We start from the raw sequence: 26,141 nt of genomic DNA on the forward strand, positions 1-26,141 counted from the left end.
TTTGTTAATGAGAAGAAACGGGTGTACCTAATAAAGTGGCAGGTTAAATTATTCCTTTGTTTACAACTGGAAATCATCCTGTGTGTGTGTGTGGGGAAACTTATTAAAAATTGAGATTTTAATCACTTAAAACACAGATTAGGCTCAAAATTAAGTGTTTTTTTTTACCCCTTTATATTTACTCACCACCATAATTTGAAATTACAACAAATACAGACTTAAATTGAGCAAAAACGAGTAATATTTTGTCTTTACTTTATATTAAAATTCACACTGTGTGCTTTCAATGTAGGGTATTATGTTAATGAGAAGACACAGGTGTACCTAATAAAGTGGCTGGTTAATTTTTTTTTCTTTCCATGTGGGAAAAGTGATAAAAAAATAAATGTAAATGTTGATAAAAAATCACTTTTATATAAATAATAAACCAAATGAAGGCGATAAATCCTCGGGTACCACGTGATTTCACTTTATTTATTCTTCATTTTGTATCTGCGTACATATTTAAATGTCTCATACACGGTTCCTGTAGCTGCATGTGAAAATATATTACTACATATTATAGAGATCAACACAAACAGACCATAATATATTAACGCTGTGATACACGAGTAGTGTTTTTTTTACTTCTTCTCCTACTTTGGTTTATAACAAACACAGTAAATATGAAGCATAATAATAATAATAATAAAAACAAGTACAAGAAGCAATAAGTACAAAAATATAACTGGATATAAAAAAAGAAGCTTATTAATACAAGAGTGCTTTGTCTTTGGTTAACTTTGTCTTTACGATTTTTTTTCACGATATATCGCAATTTTTTTTTTTTTTAACGACAACCTATTCCGACGTGTACGTTTTTTCCTTCGCAGTCGTTTAGCCTCTTCTGCCGTGAAACAAAAAAATTGTTTTGCCGACTTATTAGAGTCGACCGATACGGTAAAATATCGCGATAATTTGAGTGGCGCTTGATTTTTTTTATTGGTATGTCATTTTTTAACGGATGTTACAAGTGCAATAACGTGATAATATCGCAATGTCACAATATCGTTATAATATCGCGATAATGTCAATAATATCGTGATAATATCACAATAACGTGATAATATCTCAATAATGTCACAATATCGTGATAATATCGAGATGTTACAATAATATCGTGATAATGTCACAATAACGTGATAAAATATCGCGATAATGTCACAATAATAACGTGATATCGCGATAATGTCACAATAATATCGTGATTTCACAATAATAACGTGATAATATTGCGATAATGTCACAATTATAACGTGATAATATTGCGATGTCACAATAATACAGCGATGTCACAATATCGCGATAATGTCACAATAATATCACGATAATATCACAATAATAACGTGATAATATCGCGATAATGTCTCAATAATTATCGTGATAATATCACAAGAATAACGTGATAATATCGCGATAATGTCACAATAATTATCGTGATATCACTGATTTTCTCTATGGGCTTTGGTGCAGTTTCACAAACTCTTAGTCTTAAGCTTTCCTTCACTTTATCGTGACGTAAATATCGTATCGTGCGGCGATTCCAGATGTTGATATAAATTTTGTATTCATTGTCAAATAATAAATAAACATAACACAATAATATCCGTAGAGGGCGCTAGCGTCGTGCGTTCTAAGTGTTTCTTAGCACCCGTCCGTGCTTTTTCCTTGTTTCACGTACATTTTACGTTTTAAATCTCTAAGTAAAAAAAGAGGGCGTAACGATTCCTTCGTCGTAAATGGGACACGCCCACATCGACGTGCGCGCGCGCTAAACTCCCGTCGCACGCATTTCTGTTCAAAAAATTACAAAAAAAACCTCACGTTCCCGTTTGTTTTTGTGCGACAGTTATTGTCTCACGCTCCGATGACAAAGTGTATGTACAGTAAAAGTGTGTGTGTGTACAAACTAAAAAACACACTCACAACACAAACAAAAGGCACTTATTGACCTTTACACACACATGTGTGCCTCGTGTGGTCACTTTGTGTCACTGCTTTTAATCCGAATGAAGGTTTTCAAAAGCCGAATTCACAAAATCAGTCATTTGAAGTCAGTGATGGAGGCAGCAGTGGATCAACAACTCCTGTGAACTCCTGTGTGATGTTAAAATCACTGGTTTTCTCTATGGGCTTTGGTGTGGGAGAGTGAGTGGATTTCTAAAATCTACAAAAACCTCCCGAAATTTAAACATAAACATATTTTCTATTTTTTTTTAAGTTTATTTACCACTGAATAGGAAAGACTTTTCCTGCTGGAGGATTGTAAACCTCTCACTCTCCCAACACCAAAGTCCACAGAGAAAATCAGTGATTTTTGTGCGTTATTTCTTTTATTTAAGTGACGATAACGTATCAAACGAGTCAGACGTAGAGCGGCAGCTCCAGAGTCTCTGTGAGCTAAAAACGACGGTTTCCTCTGTGGACTTTGGTGCGGGAGAGTGAGAAATCCAAACTTCAAAAAACCCTGAACTATACCTTTTAATGTTTAAAGAGTCTCATTATCAGTCATGAGGTCGAATAACGCCGTCGCTATGAAGTCAGAAAATGACATTATTGCGTTCATGCGTCAACTTTTACAACCAATCAGAGTAAAGCTATGATTCAGTGGCGCCACCATGTGGTGAACCACATACAGGACACTATTACCAGCCCAGAAAACACACATTATTACCAAAGATTAGAGAAGAAGTGGCTAATCTGTCTGGGTTGGTGTTGTTTTCGCTATAAAAATTACACATTTTTATGCCGGAAAATCAAAAAAAGTTACACGTTTTTATATTTTCAATTCCGACTTTCGTAAAAACGTGAGAGGAGGAAACTGAACGTCAGCCGTGATCCTGTGACTCTATGAACGTATTTACACCATGTTTTATTTAGAACCGTCCAGGAAACTCCTCGTCCATCCAAAAGTCGCGGCGTTTTCGTTTACGCTCTCTTCGAAAACGCTCTAGCGCCGCTGCGACAGCATGACTTTGTTGATGAAGTTGACGATGGCGGACGCCGGCTGCTCGGGGTCCAGCTCTGCGAACACGTGGCACACGTTCTCCGCCAGGCTGCCGGGCTTCTTCGCTACGAAACCGAAAACCCTGAGAGGTAAGAAAAAACAACACAAACAAACAGTCATACAAGATTTGATAAAACAACGTTTTAGTCCAAAATTTGACAGAAAAGTAAGAAAAAAAAATGTGTCCAAAATTTGACAAAAACAAAAAAGTGAAAAAAAAAATTGACAAAAAAGTAAGAAAGAAAAAAATGTTTCCAAAATTTTACAAAAACAAAAAAGTTAAATTATATTTTTGTCCAAAATTTGACAAAGTAAAATAAGAGATTTTGTACAAAATTTGTCAAAGTCATACTTTAGTATGTCTTCCAAAATTAAAAAAAAAACAGAAAATTGTCAAAAAAATTGTCCAAAAGTTGACAAAAAAGAAAGTTTGCCCAAAGTTTTACAAAAAAAAATTTGTGTCCAAAATTTTACAAAAAAAAATGTGTCCAAAATTTTACAAAAAAAGTATTTGTCCAAAATTTTACAAAAAAAAGTTTTTGTCTGAAATTTTACAAAAAAAAAGTTAAAAAAAAAAATTGTGTCCAAAATTTGACAGAAACAATTTTAAAAATATTTTTGGCCAAAATTTGACAAAGTAAAAAATAAACATTTTTGTCCAAAATTTGACAATAAGTCAAAAAAATATTATATTCTGTCCAAAATTTGACAAAGAAGTAAAAACCGAAAAGGTAAAACAAACAAACAAAAAAAACATCAGGAAGAAGAAGAATATAAGAATTTATAGAATTATGGAATATAGAATTTTTCTATTTGTATACGACACAGTTTCCACTCCGTAAATCAGACTGTCGTAAAGGACCATGCTAGTACGGTGGCCTGGAAGTTCAAACCACTTGTCAAAGTCTTTTTTAAATGTGCTGTTTCTCATTTCCAGGCCACCGTAGACATTTCATTCTTCAACATTCACACGTTCACAGTCCAGAGCCATGCAGAGGCTTTAACCGAACACTTAAGTCTTTATTTAAATCATGCTCATGATCACAAGCAGAACTTACTTCACAGAGGTGTTGTCTGAGTGTGTCCACCTACAGTAGAGAGAGAGACACACACACACACACGAGCACGAGCTGAGAATCATGCTAGCAAACATCGCTACGACGTCGCGGCGCTCTCTCGTCGCTCATGCGTCAAAACGATCCATGCAAAGAGCGAATCATCACAGATGAAAATGAGTGGATGTGTGTGATATATGTGTGATAGAAGAATAATTCTGACCTCCTGTCTTTAGGGTCGATGCTGCTGAAGGTCACGCTGCTCACAGGATAATGTCTCCTGAAGAAAACCCTGAAAAAAGACCCAACAGTTCAGTGACGTCACCTCATCAAGCCTCTGCCTGCTTCACTCAGTGATCTCTGGGTTTTACCTCCTCTGGCTGTCGGTCAGCGTGATTCCCTGCGACGTCACCTTGAACTGAACGACGGTGGCGGCGGGACGAGGGCTACGACCCAGCGTGGCGCCCGTGGCCTTGGCGATGGCCTGGGGGCCGGTCAGAGACTCGGTTTCCACGGAGTTCAGGTAGAGGACGTTACAGGCTGGGGGGGGGGAAAGAACACGTTCAACTTTTTAAATGAGTTTCATATTCTTGTTTTCCAACTCAGTTCCACTCCACTCCGAATTCTTCAAAACTTCTTAGTGGAAACATTTCGCATCCGATCGAGACTTCATCGTACGACTTCAAGAGACATCAGCACATGAAAGGTGAGTCGAGGGCACAGCACCACCTGCTGTCACAGTTTAGTAAGACGTTCAAAGTGAGACAAAAAAAAAAGTCACACTTAAGTAGGTCGCCCCCAAATTTGACAAAAACGTCACACTATACTATGTCGTCGACCAAAATGTCATACTACACTATTTCGTCCAACATCGGACCATTTAAAAAAAAATAAAAAATTTTATCCCAAAAATGTGACAGAACGTCATACTATACTATGTCGTCGACCTCAATGTCATACTTCACTATTTCGTCCAAAATCAGATTATTTTTTTGAAATAAAGATTTTGGTCCAAAATTTGACTAAAACGTCATGCTCTAATTTGTCGTTCAAAATTGGACCATTTTTTTGATTTTTTTTTTTTTTGGTCTAAATCTGACCAAAACGTCTAAGATCTGTATGTTATTCCTAAAGCTCTCTAAAACTCAGGTGGCCTAATGGATAAGGAGCTGGACTCTTGTGCCACAGTTTGTGAGTTCAAATCCCATCTGAGGTGACTGTTATTCAGAAGAGGTAGAGTAAAGCAATCAAAAACAGAACATACTATGTTGTCCAAAACGTCATGTCGTCGATCACAATGTCATACTACACAATTTCGTCCAAAATCTGACCATTTTTTAGAAAAAAGAATTTTGGTCCAAAACTTGACAAAAACGTCACACTATACTATGTAGTACGTCATACTATACTATATCTCCAAAATGTGACCATTTTTGGAGAAAAAAAATTTGGTCCAAAATTGGACAAAAACCACATACTATACTATGTCGTTTTTGATTCTGACAATTTTTTTGAAAAACGTTTTTTTGGTCCAAAACTTGACAAAAACGTCACACTATACTATGTAGTACGTCATACTATACTATATCTCCAAAATGTGACCATTTTTGGAGAAAAAAGAATTTGGTCCAAAATTGGACAAAAACCACATACTATACTATGTCGTTTTTGATTCTGACAATTTTTAAAAAAAACGTTTTTTTGGTCCAAAACTTGACAAAAACGTCACACTATACAATGCAGTACGTCATACTATACTATATCTCCAAAATGTGACCATTTTTGGAGAAAAAAATTTTGGTCCAAAATTGGACAAAAACCACATACTATACTATGTCGTTTTTGATTCTGACAATTTTAAAAAAAAACGTTTTTTTGGTCCAAAACTTGACAAAAACGTCACACTATACTATGCAGTACGTCATACTATACTATATCTCCAAAATGTGACCATTTTTGGAGAAAAAAAATTTGGTCCAAAATTGGACAAATACGACATACTATACTATGTCGTTTTTGATTCTGACAATTTTTTTGAAAAACGTTTTTTTGGTCCAAAACTTGACAAAAACGTCACACTATACTATGTAGTACGTCATACTATACTATATCTCCAAAATGTGACCATTTTTGGAGAAAAAAAATTTGGTCCAAAATTGGACAAAAAACGACATACTATACTATGTCGTTTTTGATTCTGACAATTTTTTTGAAAAACGTTTTTTTGGTCCAAAACTTGACAAAAACGTCACACTATACTATGTAGTACGTCATACTATACTATATCTCCAAAATGTGACCATTTTTGGAGAAAAAAAATTTGGTCCAAAATTGGACAAAAACCACATACTATACTATGTCGTTTTTGATTCTGACAATTTTTTTGAAAAACGTTTTTTTGGTCCAAAACTTGACAAAAACGTCATACTATACTATGTAGTACGTCATACTATACTATATCTCCAAAATGTGACCATTTTTGGAGAAAAAAATTTTGGTCCAAAATTGGACAAAAACCACATACTATACTATGTCGTTTTTGATTCTGACAATTTTTAAAAAAAACGTTTTTTTGGTCCAAAACTTGACAAAAACGTCACACTATACAATGCAGTACGTCATACTATACTATATCTCCAAAATGTGACCATTTTTGGAGAAAAAAAATTTGGTCCAAAATTGGACAAAAACGACATACTATACTATGTCGTTTTTGATTCTGACAATTTTTTTGAAAAACGTTTTTTTGGTCCAAAACTTGACAAAAACGTCACACTATACTATGTAGTACGTCATACTATACTATATCTCCAAAATGTGACCATTTTTGGAGAAAAAAATTTTGGTCCAAAATTGGACAAAAACCACATACTATACTATGTCGTTTTTGATTCTGACAATTTTAAAAAAAAACGTTTTTTTGGTCCAAAACTTGACAAAAACGTCACACTATACTATGTAGTACGTCATACTATACTATATCTCCAAAATGTGACCATTTTTGGAGAAAAAAAATTGGGTCCAAAATTGGACAAAAACCACATACTATACTATGTCGTTTTTGATTCTGACAATTTTTTTGAAAAACGTTTTTTTGGTCCAAAACTTGACAAAAACGTCACACTATACTATGTAGTACGTCATACTATACTATATCTCCAAAATGTGACCATTTTTGGAGAAAAAAATTTGGTCCAAAATTGGACAAAAACGACATACTATACTATGTCGTTTTTGATTCTGACAATTTTTAAAAAAAACGTTTTTTTGGTCCAAAACTTGACAAAAACGTCACACTATACTATGCAGTACGTCATACTATACTATATCTCCAAAATGTGACCATTTTTGGAGAAAAAAAATTTGGTCCAAAATTGGACAAATACGACATACTATACTATGTCGTTTTTGATTCTGACAATTTTTTTGAAAAACGTTTTTTTGGTCCAAAACTTGACAAAAACGTCACACTATACTATGTAGTACGTCATACTATACTATATCTCCAAAATGTGACCATTTTTGGAGAAAAAAAATTTGGTCCAAAATTGGACAAAAAACGACATACTATACTATGTCGTTTTTGATTCTGACAATTTTTTTGAAAAACGTTTTTTTGGTCCAAAACTTGACAAAAACGTCACACTATACTATGTAGTACGTCATACTATACTATATCTCCAAAATGTGACCATTTTTGGAGAAAAAAAATTTGGTCCAAAATTGGACAAAAACCACATACTATACTATGTCGTTTTTGATTCTGACAATTTTTTTGAAAAACGTTTTTTTGGTCCAAAACTTGACAAAAACGTCATACTATACTATGTAGTACGTCATACTATACTATATCTCCAAAATGTGACCATTTTTGGAGAAAAAAATTTTGGTCCAAAATTGGACAAAAACCACATACTATACTATGTCGTTTTTGATTCTGACAATTTTTAAAAAAAACGTTTTTTTGGTCCAAAACTTGACAAAAACGTCACACTATACAATGCAGTACGTCATACTATACTATATCTCCAAAATGTGACCATTTTTGGAGAAAAAAAATTTGGTCCAAAATTGGACAAAAACGACATACTATACTATGTCGTTTTTGATTCTGACAATTTTTTTGAAAAACGTTTTTTTGGTCCAAAACTTGACAAAAACGTCACACTATACTATGTAGTACGTCATACTATACTATATCTCCAAAATGTGACCATTTTTGGAGAAAAAAATTTTGGTCCAAAATTGGACAAAAACCACATACTATACTATGTCGTTTTTGATTCTGACAATTTTAAAAAAAAACGTTTTTTTGGTCCAAAACTTGACAAAAACGTCACACTATACTATGTAGTACGTCATACTATACTATATCTCCAAAATGTGACCATTTTTGGAGAAAAAAAATTGGGTCCAAAATTGGACAAAAACCACATACTATACTATGTCGTTTTTGATTCTGACAATTTTTTTGAAAAACGTTTTTTTGGTCCAAAACTTGACAAAAACGTCACACTATACTATGTAGTACGTCATACTATACTATATCTCCAAAATGTGACCATTTTTGGAGAAAAAAATTTGGTCCAAAATTGGACAAAAACGACATACTATACTATGTCGTTTTTGATTCTGACAATTTTTAAAAAAAACGTTTTTTTGGTCCAAAACTTGACAAAAACGTCACACTATACTATGCAGTACGTCATACTATACTATATCTCCAAAATGTGACCATTTTTGGAGAAAAAAAATTTGGTCCAAAATTGGACAAATACGACATACTATACTATGTCGTTTTTGATTCTGACAATTTTTTTGAAAAACGTTTTTTTGGTCCAAAACTTGACAAAAACGTCACACTATACTATGTAGTACGTCATACTATACTATATCTCCAAAATGTGACCATTTTTGGAGAAAAAAAATTTGGTCCAAAATTGGACAAAAACCACATACTATACTATGTCGTTTTTGATTCTGACAATTTTTTTGAAAAACGTTTTTTTGGTCCAAAACTTGACAAAAACGTCACACTATACTATGTAGTACGTCATACTATACTATATCTCCAAAATGTGACCATTTTTGGAGAAAAAAAATTTGGTCCAAAATTGGACAAAAACGACATACTATACTATGTCGTTTTTGATTCTGACAATTTTTTTGAAAAACGTTTTTTTGGTCCAAAACTTGACAAAAACGTCACACTATACTATGTAGTACGTCATACTATACTATATCTCCAAAATGTGACCATTTTTGGAGAAAAAAATTTTGGTCCAAAATTGGACAAAAACCACATACTATACTATGTCGTTTTTGATTCTGACAATTTTTAAAAAAAACGTTTTTTTGGTCCAAAACTTGACAAAAACGTCACACTATACAATGCAGTACGTCATACTATACTATATCTCCAAAATGTGACCATTTTTGGAGAAAAAAAATTTGGTCCAAAATTGGACAAAAACGACATACTATACTATGTCGTTTTTGATTCTGACAATTTTTTTGAAAAACGTTTTTTTGGTCCAAAACTTGACAAAAACGTCACACTATACTATGCAGTACGTCATACTATACTATATCTCCAAAATGTGACCATTTTTGGAGAAAAAAATTTTGGTCCAAAATTGGACAAAAACCACATACTATACTATGTCGTTTTTGATTCTGACAATTTTTAAAAAAAACGTTTTTTTGGTCCAAAACTTGACAAAAACGTCACACTATACTATGCAGTACGTCATACTATACTATATCTCCAAAATGTGACCATTTTTGGAGAAAAAAAATTTGGTCCAAAATTGGACAAATACGACATACTATACTATGTCGTTTTTGATTCTGACAATTTTTTTGAAAAACGTTTTTTTGGTCCAAAACTTGACAAAAACGTCACACTATACTATGTAGTACGTCATACTATACTATATCTCCAAAATGTGACCATTTTTGGAGAAAAAAAATTTGGTCCAAAATTGGACAAAAACGACATACTATACTATGTCGTTTTTGATTCTGACAATTTTTTTGAAAAACGTTTTTTTGGTCCAAAACTTGACAAAAACGTCACACTATACTATGTAGTACGTCATACTATACTATATCTCCAAAATGTGACCATTTTTGGAGAAAAAAATTTTGGTCCAAAATTGGACAAAAACGACATACTATACTATGTCGTTTTTGATTCTGACAATTTTTAAAAAAAACGTTTTTTTGGTCCAAAACTTGACAAAAACGTCACACTATACTATGCAGTACGTCATACTATACCTTGTCTCCAAAATGTGACCATTTTGGGAGAAAAAAAATTTGGTCCAAAATTGGACAAAAACGACATACTATACTATGTCGTTTTTGATTCTGACAATTTTTAAAAAAAACGTTTTTTGGTCCAAAACTTGACAAAAACGTCACACTATACTATGTAGTACGTCATACTATACTATATCTCCAAAATGTGACCATTTTTGGAGAAAAAAAATTTGGTCCAAAATTGGACAAAAACGACATACTATACTATGTCGTTTTTGATTCTGACAATTTTTTTGAAAAACGTTTTTTTGGTCCAAAACTTGACAAAAACGTCACACTATACTATGTAGTACGTCATACTATACTATATCTCCAAAATGTGACCATTTCTGGAGAAAAAAAATTTGGTCCAAAATTGGACAAAAACGACATACTATACTATGTCGTTTTTGATTCTGACAATTTTTTTGAAAAACGTTTTTTTGGTCCAAAACTTGACAAAAACGTCACACTATACTATGTAGTACGTCATACTATACTATATCTCCAAAATGTGACCATTTCTGGAGAAAAAAAATTTGGTCCAAAATTGGACAAAAACGACATACTATACTATGTCGTTTTTGATTCTGACAATTATTAAAAAAAACGTTTTTTTGGTCCAAAACTTGACAAAAATGTCACACTATACTATGTCGTCCAAAATTGGAAAAAAATTTAAAAAACATTTTTTTTAGCCCAAAATGTGACAGAACGTCATACTATACTATGTTGTCCAAAATCTGAATTTAAAAAAACATAATATTTGGCCCAAAATGTGACCAAAACGTCATACTATACTATATCGTCGACCTGAATGTCATACTACACTATTTCGTCCAAAATCTGACAATTTTTTAAATAAAAAATGTTGGTCCAAAATTTGACAAAAACGACATACTATACTATGTCGTCCAAAATTGGAAAAAAATTTAAAAAACATTTTTTTAGCCCAAAATGTGACAGAACGTCATACTATACTATGTTGTCCAAAATCTGAATTTAAAAAAACATAATATTTGGCCCAAAATGTGACCAAAACGTCATACTATACTATGTCGTCGACCTCAATGTCATATTACACTATTTCGTCCAAAATCTGACCATTTTTTGAAAAAAATGTTTTGGTCCAAAATTGGACAAAAACGACATACTATACTATGTCGTCCAAAATTGGAAAAAAATTTAAAAAACATTTTTTTTAGCCCAAAATGTGACAGAACGTGATACTATACTATGTCGTCGACCTCAATGTCATACTACACTATTTCGTCCAAAATCTGACCATTTTTTTGAAAAAAGAATTTTGGTCCAAAATTTGACCAAAACGACATACTATACTATGTTGTCCAAAATCTGAATTTAAAAAAACATAATATTTGGCCCAAAATGTGACCAAAACGTCATACTATACTATATCGTCGACCTCAATGTCATACTACACTATTTCGGTCAAAATCTGACCATTTTTTAAATAAAAAATGTTGGTCCAAAATTTGACAAAAACGACATACTATACTATGTCGTCCAAAATCGGAAAAAAATTAAAAACATTTTTTTTAGCCCAAAATGTGACAGAACTTCATACTATACTATGTCGTCGACCTCAATGTCATATTACACTATTTCGTCCAAGATCTGACCATTTTTTGAAAAAAATGTTTTGGTCCAAAATTGGACAAAAACGACATACTATACTATGTCGTCCAAAATTGGAAAAAAATTTAAAAAACATTTTTTTTAGCCGAAAATGTGACAGAACGTCATACTATACTATGTTGTCCAAAATCTGAATTTAAAAAAACATAATATTTGGCCCAAAATGTGACCAAAACGTCATACTATACTATATCGTCGACCTGAATGTCATACTACACTATTTCGTCCAAAATCTGACAATTTTTTAAATAAAAAATGTTGGTCCAAAATTTGACAAAAACGACATACTATACTATGTCGTCCAAAATTGGAAAAAAATTTAAAAAACATTTTTTTAGCCCAAAATGTGACAGAACGTCATACTATACTATGTCGTCGACCTCAATGTCATATTACACTATTTCGTCCAAAATCTGACCATTTTTTGAAAAAAATGTTTTGGTCCAAAATTGGACAAAAACGACATACTATACTATGTCGTCCAAAATTGGAAAAAAATTTAAAAAAAATTTTTTTTAGCCCAAAATGTGACAGAACGTCATACTATACTATGTCGTCGACCTCAATGTCATACTACACTATTTCGTCCAAAATCTGACCATTTTTTTGAAAAAAGAATTTTGGTCCAAAATTTGACAAAAACGACATACTATACTATGTTGTCCAAAATCTGAATTTAAAAAAACATAATATTTGGCCCAAAATGTGACCAAAACGTCATACTATACTATATCGTCGACCTCAATGTCATACTACACTATTTCGTCCAAAATCTGACCATTTTTTAAATAAAAAATGTTGGTCCAAATTTGACAAAAACGACATACTATACTATGTCGTCCAAAATCGGAAAAAAAGTAAAAACATTTTTTTTAGCCCAAAATGTGACAGAACGTCATACTATACTATGTCGTCGACCTCAATGTCATATTACACTATTTCGTCCAAAATCTGACCATTTTTTGAAAAAAATGTTTTGGTCCAAAATTGGACAAAAACGACATACTATACTATGTCGTCCAAAATTGGAAAATCTTTTGAAATTATTTTTTTTTCCAAAATGTGACAGAACGTCATACTATACTATGTCGTCGACCTCAATGTCAGACTACACTATTTCGTCCAAAATCTGACCATTTTTTTGAAAAAAGAATTTTGGTCCAAAATTTGACAAAAACGACATACTATACTATGTCGTCCAAAATTGGAAAAAAATTTAAAAAACATTTTTTTAAGCCCAAAATGTGACAGAACGTCATACTATACTATGTCGTCGACCTCAATGTCATACTACACTATTTCGTCCAAAATCTGACCATTTTTTTGAAAAAAGAATTTTGGTCCAAAATTTGACCAAAACGACATACTATACTATGTTGTCCAAAATCTGAATTTAAAAAAACATAATATTTGGCCCAAAATGTGACCAAAACGTCATACTATACTATATCGTCGACCTCAATGTCATACTACACTATTTCGGTCAAAATCTGACCATTTTTTAAATAAAAAATGTTGGTCCAAAATTTGACAAAAACGACATACTATACTATGTCGTCCAAAATCGGAAAAAAATTAAAAACATTTTTTTTAGCCCAAAATGTGACAGAACTTCATACTATACTATGTCGTCGACCTCAATGTCATATTACACTATTTCGTCCAAGATCTGACCATTTTTTGAAAAAAATGTTTTGGTCCAAAATTGGACAAAAACGACATACTATACTATGTCGTCCAAAATTGGAAAAAAATTTAAAAAACATTTTTTTTAGCCGAAAATGTGACAGAACGTCATACTATACTATGTTGTCCAAAATCTGAATTTAAAAAAACATAATATTTGGCCCAAAATGTGACCAAAACGTCATACTATACTATATCGTCGACCTGAATGTCATACTACACTATTTCGTCCAAAATCTGACAATTTTTTAAATAAAAAATGTTGGTCCAAAATTTGACAAAAACGACATACTATACTATGTCGTCCAAAATTGGAAAAAAATTTAAAAAACATTTTTTTAGCCCAAAATGTGACAGAACGTCATACTATACTATGTCGTCGACCTCAATGTCATATTACACTATTTCGTCCAAAATCTGACCATTTTTTGAAAAAAATGTTTTGGTCCAAAATTGGACAAAAACGACATACTATACTATGTCGTCCAAAATTGGAAAAAAATTTAAAAAAAATTTTTTTTAGCCCAAAATGTGACAGAACGTCATACTATACTATGTCGTCGACCTCAATGTCATACTACACTATTTCGTCCAAAATCTGACCATTTTTTTGAAAAAAGAATTTTGGTCCAAAATTTGACAAAAACGACATACTATACTATGTTGTCCAAAATCTGAATTTAAAAAAACATAATATTTGGCCCAAAATGTGACCAAAACGTCATACTATACTATATCGTCGACCTCAATGTCATACTACACTATTTCGTCCAAAATCTGACCATTTTTTAAATAAAAAATGTTGGTCCAAATTTGACAAAAACGACATACTATACTATGTCGTCCAAAATCGGAAAAAAAGTAAAAACATTTTTTTTAGCCCAAAATGTGACAGAACGTCATACTATACTATGTCGTCGACCTCAATGTCATATTACACTATTTCGTCCAAAATCTGACCATTTTTTGAAAAAAATGTTTTGGTCCAAAATTGGACAAAAACGACATACTATACTATGTCGTCCAAAATTGGAAAATCTTTTGAAATTATTTTTTTTTCCAAAATGTGACAGAACGTCATACTATACTATGTCGTCGACCTCAATGTCAGACTACACTATTTCGTCCAAAATCTGACCATTTTTTTGAAAAAAGAATTTTGGTCCAAAATTTGACAAAAACGACATACTATACTATGTCGTCCAAAATTGGAAAAAAATTTAAAAAACATTTTTTTAAGCCCAAAATGTGACAGAACGTCATACTATACTATGTCGTCGACCTCAATGTCATACTACACTATTTCGTCCAAAATCTGACCATTTTTTTAATAAAAAATATTTGGCCCAAAATGTGACCAAAACGTCATACTATACTATGTTGTCGACCTCAATGTCATACTACACTATTTCGTCCAAAATCTGACAATTTTTTTGAAAAAAATGTTTTGGTCCAAAATTGGACAAAAACGACATACTATACTATGTCGTCCAAAATTGGAAAAAAATTAAAAAAACATTTTTTTAGCCCAAAATGTGACAGAACGTCATACTATACTATGTCGTCGACCTCAATGTCATACTACACTATTTCGTCCAAAATCTGACCATTTTTTTGAAAAAAGAATTTTGGTCCAAAATTTGACAAAAACGACATACTATACTATGTCGTCCAAAATTGGAAAAAAATTTAAAAAACATTTTTTTAGCCCAAAATGTGACAGAACGTCATACTATACTATGTCGTCGACCTCAATGTCATACTACACTATTTCGGTCAAAATCTGACCATTTTTTAAATAAAAAATGTTGGTCCAAAATTTGACAAAAAACGACATACTATACTATGTCGTCCAAAATCGGAAAAAAATTAAAAACATTTTTTTTAGCCCAAAATGTGACAGAACGTCATACTATACTATGTCGTCGACCTCAATGTCATACTACACTATTTCGTCCAAAATCTGACAATTTTTTAAATAAAAAAATGTTGGTCCAAAATTTGACAAAAACGACATACTATACTATGTCGTCCAAAATTGGAAAAAAATTTAAAAAAAAATTTTTTAGCCCAAAATGTGACAGAACGTCATACTATACTATGTCGTCGACCTCAATGTCATACTACACTATTTCGTCCAAAATCTGACAATTTTTTAAATAAAAAAATGTTGGTCCAAAATTTGACAAAAACGACATACTATACTATGTCGTCCAAAATTGGAAAAAAATTTAAAAAACATATTTTTAGCCCAAAATGTGACAGAACGTCATACTATACTATGTCGTCGACCTCAATGTCATATTACACTATTGCGTCCAAAATCTGACCATTTTTTGAAAAAAATGTTTTGGTCCAAAATTGGACAAAAACGACATACTATACTATGTCGTCCAAAATCGGAAAAAAATTAAAAACATTTTTTTTAGCCCAAAATGTGACAGAACGTCATACTATACTATGTCGTCGACCTCAATGTCATACTACACTATTTCGTCCAAAATCTGACAATTTTTTAAATAAAAAATGTTGGTCCAAAATTCGACAAAAACGACATACTATACTATGTCGTCCAAAATTGGAAAAAAATTAAAAAAACATTTTTTTAGCCCAAAATGTGACAGAACGTCATACTATACTATGTCGTCGACCTCAATGTCATATTACACTATTTCGTCCAAAATCTGACCATTTTTTGAAAAAAATGTTTTGGTCCAAAATTGGACAAAAACGACATACTATACTATGTCGTCCAAAATTGGAAAAAAATTTAAAAAACATTTTTTTAGCCCAAAATGTGACAGAACGTCATACTATACTATGTCGTCGAACCTCAATGTCATACTACACTATTTCGTCCAAAATCTGACCATTTTTTTAATAAAAAATGTTGGTCCAAAATTTGACAAAAACGACATACTATATACTATGTTGTCCAAAATCTGAATTTAAAAAAAAAAAAATATTTGGCCCAAAATGTGACCAAAACGTCATACTATACTATGTTGTCGACCTCAATATCATACTACACTATTTCGTCCAAAATCTGACAATTTTTTTGAAAAAAATGTTTTGGTCCAAAATTTTACAAAAACGACATATTATACTATGTCGTCCAAAATCGGAAAATCTTTTGAAATTATTTTTTTCGCCCAAAATGTGACAGAACGTCATACTATACTATGTCGTCGACCTCAATGTCATACTTCACTATTTCGTCCAAAATCTGACCATTTTTTTGAAAAAAGAATTTTGGTCCAAAATTTGACAAAACTATATCGTCCAAAATTGGAAAAAAATTTAAAAAACATTTTTTTAGCCCAAAATGTGACAGAACGTCATACTATACTATGTCGTCGACCTCAATGTCATACTACACTATTTCGTCCAAAATCTGACCATTTTTTTGAAAAAAAAAGTTTTGGTCCAAAATTTGAAAAAAACCACATACGTTGTCGTCCAAAATCGGAAAAAATTTAAAAAACATTTTTTTAGCCCAAAATGTGACAGAACGTCATACTATACTATGTCGTCGACCTCAATGTCATACTACACTATTTCGTCCAAAATCTGACCATTTTTTTGAAAAAAGAATTTTGGTCCAAAATTTGACAAAAACGACATACTATACTATGTTGTCCAAAATCTGAATTTAAAAAAACATAATATTTGGCCCAAAATGTGACAGAACGTCATACTATACTATATCGTCGACCTCAATGTCATACTACACTATTTCGGTCAAAATCTGACCATTTTTTAAATAAAAAATGTTGGTCCAAAATTTGACAAAAACGACATACTATACTATGTCGTCCAAAATCGGAAAAAAATTTAAAAACGTTTTTTTAGACCAAAATGTGACAGAACGTCATACTATACTATGTCGTCGACCTCAATGTCATACTACACTATTTCGTCCAAAATCTGACAATTTTTTTGAAAAAAATGTTTTGGTCCAAAATTTTACAAAAACGACATATTACACTATGTCGTCCAAAATCGGAAAATCTTTTGAAATTATTTTTTTTGCCCAAAATGTGACAGAACGTCATACTATACTATGTCGTCGACCTCAATGTCATACTACACTATTTCGTCCAAAATCTGACCATTTTTTTGAAAAAAGAATTTTGGTCCAAAATTTGACCAAAACGACATACTATACTATGTTGTCCAAAATCTGAATTTAAAAAAACATAATATTTGGCCCAAAATGTGACCAAAACGTCATACTATACTATGTCGTCGACCTCAATGTCATATTACACTATTTCGTCCAAAATCTGACCATTTTTTGAAAAAAATGTTTTGGTCCAAAATTGGACAAAAACGACATACTATACTATGTCGTCCAAAATTGGAAAAAAATTTAAAAAACATTTTTTTTAGCCCAAAATGTGACAGAACGTGATACTATACTATGTCGTCGACCTCAATGTCATACTACACTATTTCGTCCAAAATCTGACCATTTTTTTGAAAAAAGAATTTTGGTCCAAAATTTGACCAAAACGACATACTATACTATGTTGTCCAAAATCTGAATTTAAAAAAACATAATATTTGGCCCAAAATGTGACCAAAACGTCATACTATACTATATCGTCGACCTCAATGTCATACTACACTATTTCGGTCAAAATCTGACCATTTTTTAAATAAAAAATGTTGGTCCAAAATTTGACAAAAACGACATACTATACTATGTCGTCCAAAATCGGAAAAAAATTAAAAACATTTTTTTTAGCCCAAAATGTGACAGAACTTCATACTATACTATGTCGTCGACCTCAATGTCATATTACACTATTTCGTCCAAGATCTGACCATTTTTTGAAAAAAATGTTTTGGTCCAAAATTGGACAAAAACGACATACTATACTATGTCGTCCAAAATTGGAAAAAAATTTAAAAAACATTTTTTTTAGCCGAAAATGTGACAGAACGTCATACTATACTATGTTGTCCAAAATCTGAATTTAAAAAAACATAATATTTGGCCCAAAATGTGACCAAAACGTCATACTATACTATATCGTCGACCTGAATGTCATACTACACTATTTCGTCCAAAATCTGACAATTTTTTAAATAAAAAATGTTGGTCCAAAATTTGACAAAAACGACATACTATACTATGTCGTCCAAAATTGGAAAAAAATTTAAAAAACATTTTTTTAGCCCAAAATGTGACAGAACGTCATACTATACTATGTCGTCGACCTCAATGTCATATTACACTATTTCGTCCAAAATCTGACCATTTTTTGAAAAAAATGTTTTGGTCCAAAATTGGACAAAAACGACATACTATACTATGTCGTCCAAAATTGGAAAAAAATTTAAAAAAAATTTTTTTTAGCCCAAAATGTGACAGAACGTCATACTATACTATGTCGTCGACCTCAATGTCATACTACACTATTTCGTCCAAAATCTGACCATTTTTTTGAAAAAAGAATTTTGGTCCAAAATTTGACAAAAACGACATACTATACTATGTTGTCCAAAATCTGAATTTAAAAAAACATAATATTTGGCCCAAAATGTGACCAAAACGTCATACTATACTATATCGTCGACCTCAATGTCATACTACACTATTTCGTCCAAAATCTGACCATTTTTTAAATAAAAAATGTTGGTCCAAATTTGACAAAAACGACATACTATACTATGTCGTCCAAAATCGGAAAAAAAGTAAAAACATTTTTTTTAGCCCAAAATGTGACAGAACGTCATACTATACTATGTCGTCGACCTCAATGTCATATTACACTATTTCGTCCAAAATCTGACCATTTTTTGAAAAAAATGTTTTGGTCCAAAATTGGACAAAAACGACATACTATACTATGTCGTCCAAAATTGGAAAATCTTTTGAAATTATTTTTTTTTCCAAAATGTGACAGAACGTCATACTATACTATGTCGTCGACCTCAATGTCAGACTACACTATTTCGTCCAAAATCTGACCATTTTTTTGAAAAAAGAATTTTGGTCCAAAATTTGACAAAAACGACATACTATACTATGTCGTCCAAAATTGGAAAAAAATTTAAAAAACATTTTTTTAAGCCCAAAATGTGACAGAACGTCATACTATACTATGTCGTCGACCTCAATGTCATACTACACTATTTCGTCCAAAATCTGACCATTTTTTTAATAAAAAATATTTGGCCCAAAATGTGACCAAAACGTCATACTATACTATGTTGTCGACCTCAATGTCATACTACACTATTTCGTCCAAAATCTGACAATTTTTTTGAAAAAAATGTTTTGGTCCAAAATTGGACAAAAACGACATACTATACTATGTCGTCCAAAATTGGAAAAAAATTAAAAAAACATTTTTTTAGCCCAAAATGTGACAGAACGTCATACTATACTATGTCGTCGACCTCAATGTCATACTACACTATTTCGTCCAAAATCTGACCATTTTTTTGAAAAAAGAATTTTGGTCCAAAATTTGACAAAAACGACATACTATACTATGTCGTCCAAAATTGGAAAAAAATTTAAAAAACATTTTTTTAGCCCAAAATGTGACAGAACGTCATACTATACTATGTCGTCGACCTCAATGTCATACTACACTATTTCGGTCAAAATCTGACCATTTTTTAAATAAAAAATGTTGGTCCAAAATTTGACAAAAAACGACATACTATACTATGTCGTCCAAAATCGGAAAAAAATTAAAAACATTTTTTTTAGCCCAAAATGTGACAGAACGTCATACTATACTATGTCGTCGACCTCAATGTCATACTACACTATTTCGTCCAAAATCTGACAATTTTTTAAATAAAAAAATGTTGGTCCAAAATTTGACAAAAACGACATACTATACTATGTCGTCCAAAATTGGAAAAAAATTTAAAAAAAATTTTTTTAGCCCAAAATGTGACAGAACGTCATACTATACTATGTCGTCGACCTCAATGTCATACTACACTATTTCGTCCAAAATCTGACAATTTTTTAAATAAAAAAATGTTGGTCCAAAATTTGACAAAAACGACATACTATACTATGTCGTCCAAAATTGGAAAAAAATTTAAAAAACATATTTTTAGCCCAAAATGTGACAGAACGTCATACTATACTATGTCGTCGACCTCAATGTCATATTACACTATTGCGTCCAAAATCTGACCATTTTTTGAAAAAAATGTTTTGGTCCAAAATTGGACAAAAACGACATACTATACTATGTCGTCCAAAATCGGAAAAAAATTAAAAACATTTTTTTTAGCCCAAAATGTGACAGAACGTCATACTATACTATGTCGTCGACCTCAATGTCATACTACACTATTTCGTCCAAAATCTGACAATTTTTTAAATAAAAAATGTTGGTCCAAAATTCGACAAAAACGACATACTATACTATGTCGTCCAAAATTGGAAAAAAATTAAAAAAACATTTTTTTAGCCCAAAATGTGACAGAACGTCATACTATACTATGTCGTCGACCTCAATGTCATATTACACTATTTCGTCCAAAATCTGACCATTTTTTGAAAAAAATGTTTTGGTCCAAAATTGGACAAAAACGACATACTATACTATGTCGTCCAAAATTGGAAAAAAATTTAAAAAACATTTTTTTAGCCCAAAATGTGACAGAACGTCATACTATACTATGTCGTCGAACCTCAATGTCATACTACACTATTTCGTCCAAAATCTGACCATTTTTTTAATAAAAAATGTTGGTCCAAAATTTGACAAAAACGACATACTATATACTATGTTGTCCAAAATCTGAATTTAAAAAAAAAAAAATATTTGGCCCAAAATGTGACCAAAACGTCATACTATACTATGTTGTCGACCTCAATATCATACTACACTATTTCGTCCAAAATCTGACAATTTTTTTGAAAAAAATGTTTTGGTCCAAAATTTTACAAAAACGACATATTATACTATGTCGTCCAAAATCGGAAAATCTTTTGAAATTATTTTTTTCGCCCAAAATGTGACAGAACGTCATACTATACTATGTCGTCGACCTCAATGTCATACTTCACTATTTCGTCCAAAATCTGACCATTTTTTTGAAAAAAGAATTTTGGTCCAAAATTTGACAAAACTATATCGTCCAAAATTGGAAAAAAATTTAAAAAACATTTTTTTAGCCCAAAATGTGACAGAACGTCATACTATACTATGTCGTCGACCTCAATGTCATACTACACTATTTCGTCCAAAATCTGACCATTTTTTTGAAAAAAAAAGTTTTGGTCCAAAATTTGAAAAAAACCACATACGTTGTCGTCCAAAATCGGAAAAAATTTAAAAAACATTTTTTTAGCCCAAAATGTGACAGAACGTCATACTATACTATGTCGTCGACCTCAATGTCATACTACACTATTTCGTCCAAAATCTGACCATTTTTTTGAAAAAAGAATTTTGGTCCAAAATTTGACAAAAACGACATACTATACTATGTTGTCCAAAATCTGAATTTAAAAAAACATAATATTTGGCCCAAAATGTGACAGAACGTCATACTATACTATATCGTCGACCTCAATGTCATACTACACTATTTCGGTCAAAATCTGACCATTTTTTAAATAAAAAATGTTGGTCCAAAATTTGACAAAAACGACATACTATACTATGTCGTCCAAAATCGGAAAAAAATTTAAAAACGTTTTTTTAGACCAAAATGTGACAGAACGTCATACTATACTATGTCGTCGACCTCAATGTCATACTACACTATTTCGTCCAAAATCTGACAATTTTTTTGAAAAAAATGTTTTGGTCCAAAATTTTACAAAAACGACATATTACACTATGTCGTCCAAAATCGGAAAATCTTTTGAAATTATTTTTTTTGCCCAAAATGTGACAGAACGTCATACTATACTATGTCGTCGACCTCAATGTCATACTACACTATTTCGTCCAAAATCTGACCATTTTTTTGAAAAAAGAATTTTGGTCCAAAATTTGACCAAAACGACATACTATACTATGTTGTCCAAAATCTGAATTTAAAAAAACATAATATTTGGCCCAAAATGTGACCAAAACGTCATACTATACTATATCGTCGACCTCAATGTCATACTACACTATTTCGGTCAAAATCTGACCATTTTTAAAAAAAAAAAATTTAGGTCCAAAATTTGACAAAAACGACATACTATACTATGTCGTCCAAAATCGGAAATAAATTTAAAAACATTTTTTTAGACCAAAATGTGACAGAACGTCATACTATACTATGTTGTCGACCTCAATGTCATACTACACTATTTCGTCCAAAATCTGACCATTTTTTTAATAAAAAATGTTGGTCCAAAATTTGACGAAAAACGACATACTATACTATGTTGTCCAAAATCTGAATTAAAAAAAATAATAATATTTGGCCCAAAATGTGACCAAAACGTCATACTATACTATGTCGTCGACCTCAATGTCATACTATACTATTTCGTCCAAAATCTGACCATTTTTTTGAAAAAAGAATTTTGGTCCAAAATTTGACAAAAACGACATACTATACTATGTCGTCCAAAATTGGAAAAAAATTTAAAAAACATTTTTTAGCCCAAAATGTGACAGAACGTCATACTATACTATGTCGTCGACCTCAATGTCATATTACACTATTTCGTCCAAAATCTGACCATTTTTTGAAAAAAATGTTTTGGTCCAAAATTGGACAAAAACGACATACTATACTATGTCGTCCAAAATTGGAAAACAATTTAAAAAACATTTTTTTAGCCCAAAATGTGACAGAACGTCATACTATACTATGTCGTCGACCTCAATGTCATACTACACTATTTCGTCCAAAATCTGACCATTTTTTTGAAAAAAGAATTTTGGTCCAAAATTTGACAAAAACGACATACTATACTATGTTGTCCAAAATCTGAATTTAAAAAAACATAATATTTGGCCCAAAATGTGACCAAAACGTCATACCATACTATATCGTCGACCTCAATGTCATACTACACTATTTCGGTCAAAATCTGACCATTTTTAAAAAAAAAAAATTTGGGTCCAAAATTTGACAAAAACGACATACTATACTATGTCGTCCAAAATCGGAAATAAATTTAAAAAAAATTTTTTAGACCAAAATGTGACAGAACGTCATACTATACTATGTTGTCGACCTCAATGTCATACTACACTATTTCGTCCAAAATCTGACCATTTTTTTAATAAAAAATGTTGGTCCAAAATTTGACGAAAAACGACATACTATACTATGTTGTCCAAAATCTGAATTAAAAAAAATAATAATATTTGGCCCAAAATGTGACCAAAACGTCATACTATACTATGTCGTCGACCTCAATGTCATACTATACTATTTCGTCCAAAATCTGACCATTTTTTTGAAAAAAGAATTTTGGTCCAAAATTTGACAAAAACGACATACTATACTATGTCGTCCAAAATTGGAAAAAAATTTAAAAAACATTTTTTAGCCCAAAATGTGACAGAACGTCATACTATACTATGTCGTCGACCTCAATGTCATACTACACTATTTCGTCCAAAATCTGACCATTTTTTTAATAAAAAATGTTGGTCCAAAATTTGACAAAAACGACATACTATACTATGTTGTCCAAAATCTGAATTTAAAAAAAAAATAATATTTGACCCAAAATGTGACCAAAACGTCATACTATACTATGTTGTCGACCTCAATGTCATACTACACTAAAATGTCAAAAATGTCATACAATACTATATCGTCCAAAATTCGACAAATTTTCGAAACCTTTTTTTTGGTCCGTTTCTTTCAAATTTGAAAAAAACGTAATACTATAAACTATGTCGTCCAAAATGTGAAGAACACTCACCTGCTCCCTGTTTGAGCAGATCAGCAGCCGTGCTGATGTTACTCACTGGCTGAAGCTCCTGCACTTCTCCAATCAGATCTGACCACACAGAAAAAAATCCACGTTTAAAAAATTTAATCTATCAGAAACCTGACATTTAGCCGTCGTCTCTTTACAAAGTTTCTTTTTGAGCGAACCTTTTTCTGTGATCTTCAGAGCACACGGCAAAGAAATGGGTGTGATGGAGTGTTGGTAGACCAGCGCAGACAGACTCCCTGTGGACAAAGAAAGTCCTGTTTAAATACTTCATTATTCTGGTTTGTAATGTGCAGCTGAATGAGGTATTGACGTCTGTGTTATCTTAAGAATATATTTGCTGCTTAATTTCACCATGAAGTCTTTGGAGCCAGGAAACTCAAGTTTGTAAACCACACTTTCCCTCACCAAACTCCATTGAGAAAATCAGTGGACCAAACCATGGGGTTTGGTGCAGAGAGAGAAAGTCAAAGTTCTCAGTCAGACACAGATGTTGAGACAAACCGTGGGAACGTGATATCGAGAACTGAAGCAGGTGTAGATTTTTATTAAGTGAGAGCTTTTTCATTTGCTGACAGCCGTGTTTTCGGCGACTCGATCGTAATCGAATCATGGTTCCCACTCGTACGTCACGTCGCTCTCTGCTGCGCCGCATCTTTAATCCATTAAATGTTAATATTGTTCTTGAAACGCTGCCATGAAAGAAAAAAAAAAGTTTCCCCTAAGCCGAGGAAGGAGCACTTACCAAAGTAGGGCTCATTCTGGCATCCTTTAATCTTGACTCCTCGAGGGCCGGTTTCTATGAGGAAGTGTCTGACCAGCTGTTCCAGAGGATCAATCACTGTGACAACACATGTTTACATGTTATTATATATCAGTGTAACATGTTTACAGGTTTATATGTTACTATACATCACTGTAACACGTTTACATCTTACTATACATCACTGTAACATGTTTACATGCTACTATACATCACTGTAACATGTTTACAGGTTACTATACATCATTGTAACATGTTTACAGGTTTACATGCTACTATACATCATTGTAACATGTTTACATGCTACTTTACATCACTGTTACATGTTTACATGTTACTATACATCACTGTAACATGTTTACATGTTACTATACATCACTGTAACATGTTTACATGCTACTTTACATCACTGTTACATGTTTACATGCTAATATACATCATTGTAACATGTTTACAGGTTTACATGCTACTATACATCACTGTAACACGTTTACAGGTTACTATACATCACTGTAACAGGTTTACAGGTTACTATACATCACTGTAACAGGTTTACGTTACTATACATCAGTGTAACACGTTTACATGTTACTATACATCACTGTTGACAACTAAACGTGTCAATAAATACAGAAAAACAACAGATATCCACCTTATTCTTATCTCGGTGAAGCAGAACAAGGGTTTTCCCAGGGTAACAAGACGCTTATCAACGAGAGCGGCTGTGAAACTTAGCTCATT

The 26,141-nt window shown here is 31.9% G+C and overlaps 1 protein-coding gene across 4 annotated transcripts in view; it reads right to left on the reverse strand.

Annotated features, from left to right (window-relative positions):
• Positions 1-455: 455 nt before the first annotated feature.
• tns2a (tensin 2a) overlaps positions 456-26,141 on the reverse strand; it is a gene marked incomplete at its 5' end in the record, with an annotated part of 84,352 nt that continues 58,666 nt past the window's right edge. For 3 of the 4 annotated variants that reach the window (XM_083894622.1, XM_083894621.1, XM_083894624.1), the window contains 7 exons: positions 456-3,128; positions 4,105-4,134; positions 4,325-4,393; positions 4,473-4,641; positions 24,623-24,700; positions 24,799-24,876; positions 25,383-25,478. In XM_083894622.1, coding sequence (XP_083750748.1) covers positions 2,990-3,128; positions 4,105-4,134; positions 4,325-4,393; positions 4,473-4,641; positions 24,623-24,700; positions 24,799-24,876; positions 25,383-25,478 — 659 coding nt within the window. In that variant the 3' untranslated portion in view covers positions 456-2,989. The remainder of the gene's footprint in view (positions 3,129-4,104; positions 4,135-4,324; positions 4,394-4,472; positions 4,642-24,622; positions 24,701-24,798; positions 24,877-25,382; positions 25,479-26,141) is intronic. The other variant, XM_083894623.1, reaches the window with a different exon arrangement.

The sequence above is a fragment of the Microchirus variegatus genome (assembly GCF_963457635.1).
Source record: "Microchirus variegatus genome assembly, chromosome: 9".
Classification (NCBI taxonomy): domain Eukaryota; kingdom Metazoa; phylum Chordata; class Actinopteri; order Pleuronectiformes; family Soleidae; genus Microchirus; species Microchirus variegatus.